Source organism: Gordionus sp. m RMFG-2023, chromosome 3 (assembly GCF_954871325.1).
Source record: "Gordionus sp. m RMFG-2023 chromosome 3, tfGorSpeb1-WG-v2, whole genome shotgun sequence".
Taxonomy (NCBI): domain Eukaryota; kingdom Metazoa; phylum Nematomorpha; class Gordioida; order Chordodea; family Parachordodidae; genus Gordionus; species Gordionus sp. m RMFG-2023.
This window is the reverse complement of record NC_088777.1, coordinates 29,486,402-29,504,231: the sequence shown is the minus strand read 5'-3', so window position 1 is coordinate 29,504,231 and position 17,830 is coordinate 29,486,402. Positions and strand designations below refer to the sequence as shown.

At 28.6% G+C, this 17,830-nt stretch overlaps 1 protein-coding gene across 4 annotated transcripts in view; it reads left to right on the top strand.

Annotated features, from left to right (window-relative positions):
• LOC135926092 (ubiquitin carboxyl-terminal hydrolase 22-like) overlaps window positions 1-17,830 on the top strand; it is an 89,468-nt gene that overhangs the window by 8,078 nt on the left and 63,560 nt on the right. For 3 of the 4 annotated variants that reach the window (XM_065461772.1, XM_065461773.1, XM_065461774.1), the window contains one exon: window positions 1,410-1,628. The exons of the other annotated variant lie outside the window; for it this stretch is intronic. In XM_065461772.1, coding sequence (XP_065317844.1) covers window positions 1,410-1,628 — 219 coding nt within the window. The remainder of the gene's footprint in view (window positions 1-1,409; window positions 1,629-17,830) is intronic. 4 annotated transcript variants of the gene reach the window in all.

Below are 17,830 nucleotides of genomic sequence, written 5' to 3'. Positions count from 1 at the left end.
AATAAAATACAACTAGTATTATTTTTTTTAAAGATGCCATTTAGCCATATACTCCGAATATAAGCTATATTTAAAACAACACAGAAAATAACTTGCATATTCCAATAAATCATTTATTTTTTTTCTTAGTTGCACATTTTCAACTTCCATTAAATATACTACTCTCCCTTCCCTGTTTAAGCTATTAATCTACAAAAATTAATATTAAAATCCCTGGTTTCGACCCGACCCGTCCCAAATTTTTTAAAAATATTAGGCCCGGCCCTAACCCGATCATTTTAAATAAAATTAGGGCCTAATCGTTGGGGCCGGACCGGGTACGGGTCGGTCCTAACTTTGCATATCTCTAACTCCAATATTACTGAAAATATTTTATTTTACTATATACATTTATTACACAAATCCCAAAATTCATCTAAATTGAATAATTGCACAGAATTTATTATTATTATAACGTTACATTTATTCTATAATGATAATTAATACTTTAGCAAATTTAAATCGCAATAGTTTTTCAAAGTTTTATCCGGCAAACAAGATCTTTTTCTCACAACATCGCTTTTCTTTACGAAACACCTGTTAAATAGATGCTGAGTAGTGTTGTTAAACATTTTTAGCTAACTAAATATTTTATCCAGAAAAATATTACGCAAACTTCAATATTTTGTTCATAAATGGGAGAAACATTTGGAAATTTATTAGCAAATCTAGTGGCTTGGGCAATATTTTTCTCGCTAAAATGTGAAGTAGGTTTTTTAAAAATCGGCTCAAATCGAGCCGTTTACCAACACTAGTGCTGAGAATGAGCGGTATATTATAATTTATAAATTGTGTTTTACTGTTTGGAAATTATTTAAGCTCGATAAATTTTGATAGTTATTATTCTGGTCATTAGACATATTTTCAAAAAGGTGCTTTTTATCATGGGAATGAGTCTTGGCACTAATTTCTTTCATAGATGTCTTATTTTTATCAATATCTTTCTTCAAAACAAATATTTCTTCATTTGGTCTTTAGGATAATGATGATTCACATTTAAAATTATTTTACTGAAAGAAGATAAATGAATGAGACACGCATATAATTTATTTTAAAAACTTGGCTTTATATTTGTTTTTTTTAAAATTTATATAATTTTTTTATATAAATATTTAATTTAACTTAAACAAAACAGTAATAAATCAAATAACGTTACTTTTTCTAATAATATGCCCCTCTTTTTTGAAAAATACTTTTGTAACGTATTACTATACAACATTATATTTAATACATTAATTATGCAAGTACTTAGATATCAAATTCCTCTTCGTATCTTATTAATTAATATATTGTTTATCATATGAGTACTTACCCCTTATAAATTTAAACTAGTAAAATCACTACCTATTTTAATATATTTCGTGAAAAAGATTCTCTATCATTGTTTTTTCCATGGATTCCTAATCAAAAAGAATTGAACTTACTGAACAATTTTTGTTGTAACAACGATCCTAATGAATCGATAATCAATACCAATACTAGCCAAACAACCTATAATAATATCAAGAAACGTAAATACACATCCGAATATAAAATGAATTTGCCTTTAGTTAATTTCGATCATTCCACCTTCAACAGTTCTAGTTTGGGTAAAATTATTATTTGTAGATTTGGTATCACAAACATAGACTTATATTTATAGTATATATATAGTTCGTAGGGATATCTTATATTTAGGCAATGCTTCGTCGACACCGGTTTGTAGCTTCATAAAATTCAAATATAGCGTTCGTTTATTTTTATTTTAAAGACCTAATTTTGCCGGAATCATTTTCCAAAAAGTATCTACCTTGTGAATTTCAGAAAATTTTGCTACGAATTTTTGATTTTTTAAAATTTACTGTAAGAGTAGTTCAAAGGTTCACGCAAAATTATCTGAAATTCACAGCGTAGATAGTTTATATACTAGAATATAATTTAGGGGCCATTCCATGTCAAAACCAAGTAAGGTTCTGCCGACTTCTTTCAATTTTGATGGAAATTTATATATAAACTAAGATTCTTGTAATCTAAACTTGGGCAAAATTTTAGCCTCCTAGCTTTTATACCCTTGAAGATATTTACGGTCAAAGCATGAAAAATTACCCATTTTGCCAGTGTCTATATTCATTAATTTAATGATTGATTAAAAATTATGCTTTTATATATTAATAAATCTAGTATTAAAATAAAGATTATACCTTTTATATTTCTGGACCTCTTATTTCCAAAATAAAATTTAAAATTCTGATAATGAAATTGGGTAAAATAGATTTTTATGAAACTATAGATAAACATTAATTACCATTCTATATGATAATAATAATTAGAGTGGAACCAATATGATTTCATAGCAAAATCTATATAAACCAGTAAAATATGAAAAAAATTTTTTTTATACTATACATGGCTTTTTATAGAGCTGTGCCGATTAGAGGTCTGCAAAGTAATTTTTCACAGCCCGACCCTAGCCCGAATTTAAAAACTTTTTGTCCGAGCCCGACCTGAGCCCGAAATAAAAAACTTTTGTCCGAGCCCGAGCACACATTTTATACTCCAACCCGAGCCCGAATATAATTTTACAATTTGAGTTTGTATATTATAATAACCAAAAAAAATTATGTGTATTTATTCATCGCCACCTTAAATAAAAGTTTATTTGACGGCCTTAATCTATTCAAGATATATATTAAGTTGCATTTTATTTAATTTGTAAAAAATATTATAAAAAAGCTAAAATACAATCGAATCTAAAAATTATAAATAATTTAACTATATTTTCATATATTTGTTATCAGCACATCGACCCTTTTTCATATATGCGTTTAATTTCGGAAATAATTGCGTCAGCAGTATCTATTAAATTTCTAGAAATTGTGAGATTTGAAATGATGCTTTTAACATCAATATTTTCATATATTGAACCATTTTTGACAAAATGTTGGCAACAATCAACAAAGCCTTCCCTATGAATTGCATCAAATGATCTTAATTCACGTCCACAAAACATGGTGAGCATTTTTGTAAACTCTTTTTTTAATTTGGCACAACTTTTAAGTTTTTGGGATCAGTACCAAAAAGGCTATCAATTGTAAATTGAGTCTTTTTACTCTCTATTGTAAATACGCATTAATGCCTTTTTAGTTGATTTATGCCTAAAATAATTTCATAATATCACATTTGTATGTTGTTATAGAATTATAAGCATATATTTGCAAAAATTGCAACTTACATAATTAAGTTCTTCTTTATTTTCATCATATATAAATGAAAACGTTTTCCAGACCGCGGATTTGCCATTGGCATTTTCCCTATATTCATTGCTCTTAATCTTTTCACCAAATTTTTGAAATTGGCATCCATTGAAATAATTTTTTTAATATAAACCTTTATGTTGTTGATAGTTCAATATACTATAAATCATTTAAGGTAGATTTGCAATCTCGCCCAATATATCGCTTTTTCAGAACCGATCCTATATTTATATTGATTTTCACCCCCCATTGAACTAAATGTAATTAAGAAATCAATATTTTTTATGCAAAAAATTTAATTATTCATTTAATTTAATTTTTTTTATTTCTACAATAATTAAAAAAAGTTTACGGATATTGTTAGTATTAAATAAATTTTTCATTATTCCTCCCCGTGAAATTGGAATTCCGCAGATAACGCATTTTGTAAAATTATCTTTGTCTTTTGTAAAATATTTCCATAATTCAGATACCATATTTAAAAAAATTCTTTTATTTAAAGTATAAATATTAAAATTGGCGTTATTATTTAAAAAGATTTAAAATAAATAAAACTTTGGGTGTTCCCTTCTATTTTTTTAAAAAAACTTTATTGTTTTAAAAAAAATTATTTAGAAAATATTACACTGTAACAAATTTCGACTTGATTTTTTGGGAGAAAATAAATTAAACATGTTTTAAGACAGTTTTTTATGTATATTCTAAATCCGCTGTCAGTCTAGCATGTCAGGTTTTTTATTTATTTTAGGTTAAATTGGCCAAAGAGGTCATTTTTAGCACTTTTTGAAGGTTTATAACTTCGGTTCTAATATTCCCTACAACTAAAAAATATCTTTTTGCAGCAAACCTTCCTTATTATTATTATACATTATTTTTTATAAAATCCTTACTCAATTTTTAAACAACCTATATTTTTTAAATTTACCTTTATTTATAAAATCTTTTTTAATATAGCTTACATTTAATATATATTTATTGTGTTCGTTCTCTTCGCTACACTGCACACGGTACGATTCCCAAACAATTTATTTTAAATGAAATAGTTATATTTCTCATATTTAAATAAAAATATTATGCTAAGCTAACCTATCTCATATTTTACTTTTAATAAACCTTTTATCGGTCCGTTGTCCCACCCCCTCCTTCATTATTATATAGGATTTAACTTGTAATATACAATAAATTTATTGAATTTAAAACAAATTAAACAATAACATAAAATTTATCGAATTTAAAAACATTTAATGTTAAATCTAAATATATTTCCGCGAATATGAAGTTGATGATTTATCTTCAAAAAAGATACTCCAGCAGTAGTCCGCCAACATATTTATACGATTCTTGCCGTGATAAAACTTTTAGAGATTTTCTATCTGTTGATGGAACCGCTCCCCCTTTTCTTCTGACACAGCACCTAAGTTTTCAGGGAAAAAATCTTTATGGGAATGATGAAAATGGATTTTGAGGGACATTCGGCATCCCATTTCCTTATAATTTGTTAATAGGTCATCAATTTTTTCACGATAGTCGGCTGATTTATGATTGCCAAGGAACGATCTGCATATCCATTTAAAAGATTCCCATGCTTTTAATTCAATGAGTAACAATTCATCTTCAAAAAAACTGTCCTTCATGAGTTTTCTTATTTGGGGGCCCACTAAAATCCCCTCTTTTATTTTTGCTTGGGAAAGCTTGGGGAAAAAATTTCTAAGGTATATCTTGGGGCCCTCGGACAATTTTTTGATAAAATTTTTGATTAGTCTTAATTTTATGTGCAACGGAGGCAACAAAATCTTATTTTTAGAAACAAGCGGGATATTTACGCGATTTTTTTCAAGAACGTTGGGACGATCCTCCCATTCAGATACTGTATAATGTTTTAGAGTTTCTCTGGAATTCCAGAGAGGTGTAGCCTAACTGAAGGCCTGTCAGGATTGCGATCATTTTGAGATCGCAGCATATCTTAAATTCGTAAATGGAATAATTTATTTTGACAATAAATATTTCATATGATTCATTTAACTGGTTGGAATAGGCGATGGGAATTGATGGCTTAGAATTTCCGTTATGAAGCAAAACTGCTTTCAAACTGTTTTTGCTTGAATAGATGGATGAACAAGCGCCATTTATCGGGCACCAATTCAATATTAAGTTGTAAAAAAGGTTGACCTAGATTGTTGGAATAGTATAAAAAATTTTTGTAAGAGAATAAATTTTTAAACGATGCTCTACGGAATCGGTATGAAGTTCGAACTCCATTTTTTAAAATCATTAAGCCTTGAGGCTAAAAATTCGGACTTTCTTTTTGAATTCTGGTTATGTCATTTAGTTGCTCTTGTGACATAAATGGCGTATCTTCTTCGGGATGATACTCAAGATCAATATTGTCATTGTCCTGGCAACGTAATTTTTCCAGCTACGAACTATTAAAAAAAGGAACTTTTGTATGCAAATTTTACCGGATAAACAACCAACGAAAATTCAGGATATCGAATTTTCTTCTTATTTTTTTTATTAAACCCAAATGTATTAATCGAGCAAAAATAACAATCCCACGAATGATTTCTTGCTACTTGCCAAAATGCAGGTTTCGAATAAGGCAAATATGACCGTTTTCCATTTACCCATGAATTAAAAGAATTATAACATGTTTTACATATGTAATTAGGGGCAAATAATTTCCAAATCGCAGAGTGGAATATAGTAATAAATTTCATAAATCCTTTGAATGATTGGAGAAATTGGACATTTTTGTGCGGGCAATATATAGCCCGCACAGATGTAACAAAATTTAGAGACACACTTTAAACAAGAGGACCTCGGCATTAATTTTTTGTAGAATATTATATAAGGAGGGAATTTGAATAATATTTAAAATCCAATTTAAAAAAAAAATTAATGAAAGAAATTAAATGTTTATGAAAAATTAAGCGCGAAAATAAATAATTCTTCTCCTTTCTTCCTAGTTCCTACTCGTTATTTGGCATTATTATTTATTGCCCATACTACGGGTTCAAGGTACTCCATTGGAAAATCATATATTTTGATATAAATTGATTAAAAAAACAAATATTCTTAAATACATCTAAAAAAGATAAATATTAATAAAAAATTACCAAATATTGCATTTTAAATGAATTTTGCTTCAAAAATGCTCAATTCAAAAAGAGTACAAATTAAAAAGGTGGGTACCGATATTTGATTTTGGTATAAATTGATCATAAATGCATAAAATATTACTAAATACAACTAAAAAAGATAAATATTACCTTAATTTTGCTTTAAAAATGCTTTATGCAAAGAAAATTCAATAAAAGTGTACAAATTAAAAAGTACGAAAATATCTACCGACTTTTTTAATTTATAGATTTTGGTTGAATTTTCATGGCATAGAGTACTTTTGAAACATAATTAGAATTAATATATATAATCTTGAGCATATTTGAAGCAAAATTATATAAAATTTATCTTCTAAAGTTAATAATTTTGATAGTAATAAATTGAAAACTTAAGACACCCAAAACGAAATTCTTTACCATTTTTCTCAAAAACCAATCGATAAAAAATTATAAAAATTAGTAAATTTATAATGAAATATAAGTTTAACTTAGATACTTTTTAAAATATATCCGTATAAAGACCTAAATTTTACCATTTTTGAGATTTTGAAAAGTTGTCTTTATACTGTAATATTTTTAAAACTTGACGTGTAGGGAAAATTTGGAAAACGGATTCGAACTGTCAAATTCTGCACCAAAACTTGTTTTTATTTTCTTCTCCCATTTTTCTTGTCACACAGTGTTATTAATGTAAAATAAATAACAATAAAAAGAAAAAAAAGTAAAAAAAAGTAAAAAGATCGGATCAGGTTTTTACAAGTATCGGCCTGGTCCGATATTTTTGTAAAACGATAGATATCGGCTCCGATCCGATATTTAATTTTAGCACATCCTTACTTTTTTTATAGGCCAGATATTTTTGATAGTGTATTTTTACGATTATTTCTATATAATCACTTTTCTACGATTAACAGAAGTATTACTTTTATACTATCTTTATTGTTACAATTTATATATAATTATATTTTTCTACAATATCATATTAACATTGATTTCTATATTTATCGCAATATATATTTTTATAAAATAAATTATATATGCAATGACATTTTTTTAAATAAATATCGATTAAAATTTTGTTAAGAAATCATCAAAGAAATATTAATTTAATTATTTTTTCCTAAATAAAATAAAACAAATTCCTATAACTGCCGATTTAAGCTCACAAAAACTAAAAGTGTTGGCATAGATGCCGATATTATTGAATCAATCAACACAACAATCCCATAAAAAATAGAGGCTATCGGACAAACAATATCCTAAAAAAATTTGACAAAATAGTAAGAGCCATTGCAAATAACTTAAATATTGAGAAAACAGTATTGAATTTTAAAAGAAATATAGATGATATATTAGTAGATCTTAAGATAAATTCAAACAATATATTCTAATAAATGGAAAATTATAACCTCGGTGCCAAATAGCTGGTCTATTTGAAAGATTCATGAGGAAGTGATGGCGAGAACAGCAAAAATACTTATTATGGAAAAGGGTATTTTATCAACCCCTAATCTTGAACCTGGAAGAAAGTATTGATGAAAGTATAGTAAATGCTGTAAAATCTTTCTATTACAGCGAGGATATCAGCTGAGAAATGACTAGCATGAAAGATGCGTTTTCATTTTAAAAAGAGAGGGATAAAGCGAAAATACAGAAGAGGTTAATTCTTGGTAATTTAAAAGAAATATATATTCTGTTCAAAGAAACAAATTTTAATATTTCAATAGAATTTTCTAAATATGCCAGTTTGAGGCCGAAAAATTGTATTAGCGGGAGGTTTTGGTACACATAATGTATATGTATGTACTTACCACCAAAATTTTATATTAATGATAATTGATGCAAATTTTCCACTTTTAACAAAAGACCATTATATCTTAAAACTTATAAATACTTTTTACCCAAAGTTTTATGTAATCTACCTATTTATTCTTGCTATTTTAGAAGCTGTGAAAACTGCCCTGGGCCGGAATACATTATAAAGCAACTTGAAGAAAGATTCAATTATAACCGGGTAGATTTTATAACTTATAAACAATGGTTATTTGTCGATAGGACAATTTGAAAACAATAGTCAAGCCAGATTTCAAAATTTTTATTGAAAAAATGGAAGCCTTGATACCTCATTCCTTTCTATCTAGTCAGCAGTCAGCCTATAAAAATTTTATTAAATCAAATTTAGGAGACGGAAAATTTTTACTTGCCTGTGATTTTGCAGAGCAATTTAGCTTGGTTATTTAGGATGCAGCGCAAAGTTATAACTGGACCAACGCACAGGCAACAAGTTACCGTTAGTTATATATATAATATAAATATCACACTATGATATCGGATTGCCTATAGCATAATACAGTTTCCGTTGCGCGGCTCAGTACAAAAATCGAAAAAACTTTTCAAATATATGTCGTCATGCTAAAGATTTTGGCATTCCCAGCCACTGCACATGGGAAAAGTGCATGTGACGGTGTTGAAGGCACAGTGAAAAGCTAACGACGAGAACCAGTTTACAGAGGTCATATAATAACATCCCCAATGAAGCTGTGCTAATATGTAAAACATAATATAAACGGTAGCGAGTTTTAAATTATGACACAAGGTGAGTATGATGCAGAGGAAATTATTCTCTTAGATAAGGATTTTTGGAACCAAGACCTATCTTAGGAATACAAAAGATACATGCAGTGATTCCTCTCGGATTGGACCGTTTTATGTCAAAAATTTTAATCGAGTGCTTCAGAAACTACAATAAAAAATTTGGGGTACCGGGACGAAAGTAATACATTTGAAAATATATTAAGCTATGTGGCATGCATATATGATTCAAATTGGTAATTAATGAAAAAACGGAGGAAGTGTTTTTGAAATTTTTACAAGTCGTTTACATTTCTAGGAATATTTCAACATCAACGCCGACAGGACCTACTTACACACTTTCCTCCAGGAAAGTTTGCGTGCGACCGAAAAATTATATTTAGATATATCTGTATTCTAATTCATATTCTATTTTTTAGGAAAACATTTGGCAATGTATTAAGTGTTATATTAAGAAATAAGGAATGAATAATTAATTATTAACACTCATATTTATATTATATATGTAGAGATTTTGCTTAGAATTAAGAATATCAGAAGTATCTATTAAATTAAATAACGGTAAATTTCTAATAATATAACTTGAAAGTAAAAGTCAATTAGTATAAAATAATATCATTTATATAGTATGCTTAATTATTTAACAAGACAAAAATTAATGTCAATTTTCCATATCAACAAGAAAATATATTAACTTTTAAAATTATCGATTAAATATTTGATTTATAGCAGCAAAATTATATGCAAACAGATAATATAATATTATAAACAAAAGGCCATTAAAATATAAGGTTTAATATAATATTACTACAATATAAAAATATATGTTAATATATTATATAAAAATTTGATTATATAATATATTTTTAAATAATTTCATTATAAAATATAGTATACATATTATAAAAGTGGTTCTCCTGTTGAATAGGAATGTAGAGAAATTATTATATAGATATAATCGTATAAATACATTATTAAAAATATTAGGATCATGGTTTAAACGCCATCTATAGTATTAAAATATATTTTCTATATTTTACTGGTTTTTATTGATTTTGCCTATGAAGTCGTATCAACTCCACTCTAATTTTTTTTATTACTTAAATAGAATGGTAATAGTCATGTTTATCTAAAGTTTCATAAAAATCTGTTTTACTCAATTTTTGTAATGATTTTAAATTTTATTCCGTAAATAGATCTAGTAATTTAAAAAATTTTTTATGTATATTTTCTGAAGATAAAAAGTATATTCTCATATACATAATAAAATTTTGATTGATTATGATTAATTGCTTTTTAGCAATTCATTTTAGCAATTCAGTATTTAGTCATACCCGTATTTTTATTACTAAAAATAATAATGCTTTAGACAGTATTTATAAAATATTTGTGCAGTAAAAAAATGAAATAATGTGCAGTTAATTAAAAATTGTCCAATTATTTTTATAAAAAAGATATAATTTAAACTAAATTCTGATTTTTAATATTTAATTTCTTTTTTGAATTCCAAAAATACTATGTTATGTAAGAAAATAAACTGGCCAAAATTAAAGTTTATCAATTAATTATTAAAGTTCATCAATTAATTAATTTTCTTTTTACTTAAGACCATGCATCCAAAGCCTTTGTTCTGTGTGTAAAAGACATCAGATTAACTAAAACCCTTCATTTTTATAAACATGACCCTCATTGCTTATTTTCCCAAAAGCAGAAAATCCCATAACTATACCTGATAAAATCTTAATTTGATCAACCGTATAAACCATGATAATTAAACATCTTTTTAGAAAAGGTCCAATTAGCCCACAGGTTGCAACAATCTTGTATTATAAAACAATCTTGTATTATAATTTATAACTAAATTATTAATGATTCTATTAACACCAAATTATGGATAATTTATCATTTTCCTATAAATGCCTTACACTCTCTAAATCCATAAATATCTCACTTTCAGGGTTGCCAAGTCGGTTAATTGATTGGGACTGATGGAGTATATGACCTGGTCAAATACTCTAAAATATTATTGGTAAATAAATATAATGATTTAATTAACTAATATGTGTGAGCATATTTATCAATCTAATTAGGTTACATTTATTTAAAAATATATTTGTATCATCAAGGCATCGATATAATTATAATTTTTTTTAAAAATATAAGATTTTATATTAAAATATAAAAATAAAATTATTTATCTCATTATTAATTTGATTGGATCTCAATATATAATTAAATATAATAATTTTGCTAAAGCATGGTTTGAGAAAATTACTGATTACCAATTTATATTGCATTATGAACAATTATCCAAGCAATGGGTATTGTTAAAATGTAAGGAGCATATATAAATATGCAAGAAAGTTCCGAAAGCAGCTGTTGAGGTAGTTGGATATTTGTCCGAAAGAAATTACCAATAATATATTAAATAAAGAAATATTTAGAAAAAAATATAAAATTTAAACTATTCTTTAACATTTAGCTATCTTATTGCTTTAAGTGCAAAGGGATAAATGTATTTTGGCCCACGTAAAAACGAGATACTTTTGGAAAACATATAATTCAATCATGCCATGATTTTATTTCTCCGCGTGAAGAAAAAAATTAAAGCTACTTTTGAAAAAGAAAAAAGTAATTCAAATACATGTGCTCAAACTGCCGATTATTTTTTGGATCCCCAACATAAGGGTGCATCTTAATCATAATGAGTTTGATGTAGCATATGATATGATACAAGATTTAGGTATTTCACAAGGTGATGGTAATTAAAATATTTTAAATGATATCATAAATTTCAGAAATAAAAATGGCGGCATATTTTATAGCCAAAACATGTGGAAAACACTAACTTTCATAAATATAACACAATCATATTTCGGCCTCAAATTGCCGAAATGGGCTTTGCCCACCTTGACCATTAAGAGAAGTGTCTAATATCTTACACAATTCCTAGTTATATTTCTTTTTCAGACAGAAATAAATGGGTTTGGGTTAATATTCATACGAAAATAAGAAATATATTGAAAATCTCGACAACAGGGAAATTTGTAAGAGTAATCATCTCCTTTTTATGGCGATTTCCAGGTTTACCCAGGTAGGCCAATTTTCCCTCTGATTTTTCTTTTCCATTTTTGACGGTCCTAATCATAAATATTTGTAAGATTCATGCTTCTCATATCCACCGCTATCACATTTGTCCATTGGGCCTTCTAGGTCTAGATCCTCCTATTTCTATCAAGGTGCATCTCTTTACCCAGTCATCTTTTGTCATACGTTCCACATGCCCAACCCATCTTAGTCTATTTCGTCGCATTACCACTCCAATCATTTCTATACCCAATCTTGCTCTTAATTTCTTGCTTGTTTTTCTTTCAGAGATACCCCACACATCCATCTAATCATCCTCATCTCTGTTTCTAATTTAGCTTCGTGAGTCGCTTTAATTGCTCATGTTTCACCGCCATAAACTAAACAACTCCTCACATTACGTAAACTTTATTTTTTATTTGTTAGAATAGACGATATCTCTCTGAACTTCTTCCATGCTTGTCTGACTCTTGCAACAACGGCAGAATCTACACCACGATCTGCGTTTAGGATATCACCAAAATAACAAATCCACTTTTCCTAGGGTTAACCTATCGCCAATATTCAGACCACCATCTTCTACGTTATCATTATTATTATGTACCCCTTTTATGCACGTTCTATAAATAAAGGTCATTCTTGCTAACATCAGATTTCCTTTTTTCCCGCTACATCTATTATTTGCCAATTTCTGGCATCTGGGCATTGGATTGAATTTCTAGCAACTCCTTTCCCACATACACCGATTTCTCCATCTTTAGATTTTCCTCACTAATCATCACCTTTGTCTTTGCTGCGTCCATTTTCAGGCCCTATGATTCCATAGTCATCTTCCATTAAATTTTATCCCTCAATTCTCCATCACTGTTTTACCAATTAATACAAGGTCATCTGCACATAATAGCTCCTAAGTAAGCCTTCACGTATTTCCCTAGCCACCATATCCATCACTAAGATAAATATTAATAGACTCAGCACGGATCCTTGATGAAGTCCTACCTTCACTTTAAAGTTGTACTATCTCCATCATCCGTCAGTAGTGCAGTTTGTGCTCCCACATACATTGCCATCACTGCCATAGCCAACCATTCCTCCACACCTGATTTTCTCAAGGCCCATCTAGTAAGGTCGCGCGGCACCCTGTCAAATGCTTTCTCCAAATCAATAAACGCATAATACAGTCTTTTCCTTCGCAAGATACTTCTCCTGTACTGTAAAACCAAACTGCATTTCATCAATTTTAGTTTGTTCCCTTATCCGCTTCTATAACACCCTCTCAAATACCTTCATTGCATGTTCTAAGAGTTTAATAACTCTGTAAGACCCGCAATCTGAAGGATCACCTTTCCCCCAGTCCTTGGGAATAGTACCTTCTGTGACAATTTGATTGGCTAAATTCATTAACCATTCAATCCCTAAATCATCAGAACCTTTAAACATCTCTGATACCACCATCGTTAAACCCGATGCCTTTCCTTTTTTCATCTTTCTCACTACTCTCTTTATTTCGTCCTTTCCAAATTTACACCCTGGACCTTCTACCTTTGCACAATTAACATTATTTTCCCATTCATTTTCTTCCTTCAATAGTCCTTCCATGCAGATCTTTCAGGTGTTCTTAATACCACTATATCAATCAACATTTTTCCTTCCATACATTTAACACCTACCACATCCTGCCTCTTTTTTGCCATCCGCTTTGCCATTCGAACCACATTTCCCATTCCTTCAGCGCATTCCATTTCTTTAGCAAACTCCTGCCTTTTTTCTTGCGCCTTCGCTATTAATTTCTTAGCATTTTTTTCGCCATCTTGTAAATATCGTTATCACTATCTTTAGTATTATACCATTCTTTGAAGCATTTCCATTTCTCATCCACAGCTTTCGCTACCTCCGGGTTTTAACACCAAGTCTCCTTATGTCTAGACGGCCCTTTTGTCCATTCACATACCTCCTCAGTTGTCATCACCCAGGCTTTCTTCATGGCTCCCCACTTGTCGTTTACATCATATGCTTGTGCCACCTCCGGCTCCCTTATCGCCAATGTCATATTGAATTGATGTCTAGTACTCTCCTCGTTCAATTTCCAAACCTTCAGCCTTGGCACAAACTTTCTTTTAGTGATTCTGGCGTCTTTAAAAGTGAGATCTTCTATAACTAGTCGATGCTGATTAACCCGTTACTGGTTAACGGTGCATATATGCACTACCTCCTATATACCTTATTTTAACATAGTAGTTTTTATTTTAAAAAAATAATAAAAAAGATTTTTATATAGTTCAGACATTGTACTTCAAAACTGGAAAAGAAAAATATGAAAAAAATATTTTTTTATATCCCTAAGAAACCCTCAAACTTTGCGAATTTATGAGGTCTAAAATGCAAAATTTTCTAAGTGATCTCACAAGCATATTATAAAATTATTTCGATGAAAACTAGTGTGTATATATTCTTTATAGATGTATCAATATTTATCAATCATTTTTGAATTTTTAAATAATTAAAATTTTAATAGGTAACCACATAAAGTTGACTGTTGCATATATGCACCGTTAACCTTCTAGCAGTATAAATTATTTAAAAAAATTCAAACAAATGAAATTTAACATAATGAATTATAATTTATTATATTATACTTAAAACCACTACCGTCACTAAGGGTGGGGGGAGGAGGGGTGGGGGGCTCGAGCCCCCTAAAAATTTTTTTTAGCCCCCTGAGATTAAATCGAATAATATATTGTTCCTATTATATTTTTTTATCCCGATCAAATTATATGAAATTATTAGGTTCATAAATATTCAAAAGTTTAAAATTATTTGTAGCCTCTTCCTTTCTGAAGATTTTATTTTATTTATATAAAATATTATGCACCTGTTTTGTCAATTCAATCAAAATTATCAAAATAATAGATGACTAATAAAAAAAATCAAGATTCTACGAAAATAATTTGTCAAGATATTTAATTTTTAATAATTTTTTTTAATGAAACGTTTTATAACAATTGAACAAGCACTTGCTCAACTTTTTGAAGAGGAACCAATTGAAGAAAGAGATATGGTTATAATTCCGCCAAACCCCTCTGCAGTTAGTGATGAAGAAGATTTCGATAAAAATGACGTAACAAATGTCGGAGTTTTGCCTTCAGATACAGCTGGAGAATTGGAGATTCATAATTCAGTTGATGACGACCTTCCAGAACCATATTCTACAAGAAGCTATTCTCGAATTTCTCACAATTTAAAATGGAGAAAAACGGATGCAATATATTCTTCAAGCCCTTTCAATGGAGAAAAGGAAGATGTAATAAAACTTGAAAATGATTTACATGGTAAAAGTCCATCAGATATATTTTCTTTAATTTTCGACGAAGACTTATATTCCCTAATTGTAGAACAAAGTAATATTTATGCTAAACAAATGAATAGACCTAACATATGCATAACCATCCAAGATATTCAGAGATTTATTGGAATTCTATTTTTTACTGGATATCATTCTCTCCCACAAGAAAGAATGTACTGGTCTAATGATAGCGATATTTCTATTCCAATAATCTGGGATACAATGACCCAATTACAATTTCGAAACTTGAAATATAATATCCATTTGGCAGACAATACAAAAATAGAGATAGATTTTATAAAGTTAGGCCTTACATTAATATATTGAATAATAAATTTCAGCAATTCGGAATTTTCAAACATCATTTATCAATAGATGAACAGATGATACCATATCGAGGAAGACATTCTTGCAAAATGTTCATAAAAGGAAAACCAATTAGATTCGGATACAAGTCTTGGATATTGGCTTCTTCCGACGGTTACGTATTCTCATTTGATATATATTAAGGAAAAAGCGAAAATAAATATGAATATGGATTAGATGGAAATGTAATCATAAAATTATTAAAGGCATTGCAAAAACCAAATTATCATAAAATATATTTTAATAATTTCTTTTCATCATGTAAACTCTTGTCTTACTTAAAACAAATGGGATATTTTGCAACTGGAACTGTGAGGGACAATAGAATAGAGCATTGCCCAGTTGACTCTATAAAGGTTGTAGCAAAAAAAGAAAGAGGATATTATGATTATAGGTTTGAAAAATTAAACGAAATATTTGTAGTTCGTTGGAATGATAATTCGGTGGTGACCGTTGCATCGACATGCCACACTATCTCTTTGCTTTATAATGTTTCAAGATATTCTAAGAAATTATCTTCTAAAATAAAAATTCCTCAGCCAAATATGGTAATTGCTTATAACAAACACATGGGTGGAGTTGATCTATGTGATAATCTAATATCTACATACAGAATAAAAATAAGAGGAAAAAAATGGTGGTTACCAATATTCACCAATTTTATTGATGTAGCTTTGGTAAATTCATGGAAAATCTGGAAATTCGTGAATCGAGATGACAAGAAGAGTTTGCTTGCATTTAGACGAGAAGTTACTAACTACCTCCTTCGAACGCCAGTAAAAATTGAAAAAAATTCAAGTACAGGTCACGCCAGCCAGTTTGCATTACAGTGTGAAAACCCTATTGATTCATCTGGACATTATTTATCCAAAATTATAGATGGAAAAAGACGAAGATGCAGATATTGCCATACGCACTCAAGATATATGTGCCAAACATGTCAAATCGCATTCCATATTAAATGTTTCAAGGATTTTCATAATATATAAACATATTCTCTTTTTTATTATAAATTACAAAAAAAGAATGTTTTTTGATCTTATAATATTTTATATAATTTTTATCTTTTTTAATGGTTAACGGTGCATATATGCACCAGGCTAGATTTTCTATTTAGTATTATTTTTTTTGGCTGATTTTTTTAGAATATTATATTTGAGCATTAATCAATATAATTTGAAAAATTGAGCATTTTTATCCACTAGAAAAATCTTGACCATTCCTCTTAATAGTTAACGGTGCATATATGCACCAGGCTAGATTTTATATTTAGTATTATTTTTTTTGGCTGATTTTTTTAGAATATCATATTTGAGCATTAATCAATATAATTTGAAAAAATTGAGCATTTTTATCCACTAGAAAAATCTTGACCATTAATGGGTTAAATTAATAAACAAGATCTAAACATGAAATAAAATTTACTGAATAAATGCTTAGTCACTTTTAAATCGTATGGATGGCCAAAATCTTGTTACTAATAATTTTTTCTTTTATACTGGTTAAAGTCAGACACTAATACACATTTTAGAAATAGGGCTTGTTTAGCCAATTTAAAGAAAATTATATAGAGACCACCGAAAAATCGATAATATAATTTTTTATAGTAGGGACCCGGCCAATGGCCAGGTAATATAGGGTTTAAGAGCGACGCCCCATAAAAATTTTAAACATCCCCCTCCTCATTAAAAAATTCTGGTTATGGCACTATGTCTCTTAAATAGTTAATCTGTCAGAAAGGAGTCAAAGTTACCTAAATTTTTGATGCAGTGTGCATTTGACCGGTCAACTATGGTTAAATTCAAATAAATGTTTTTTAAGACGATATTAACTTTATTTTATATATAATAGTAAAAAATGAATCTATGTAATATTAAATTTTTTTTAAAATTCTATAATTACTGTTTTAACTCTCCATAGCAGTCTTGATTTGATTTATATTCAATATTATCATTTTGTCGATGTATTGCATATAAGGCATATAGATGTGTACTGCATACTAGAGATAAGATGGGAAGGCAATGGCGAAAGAACGATTGGCAAGACTAGTG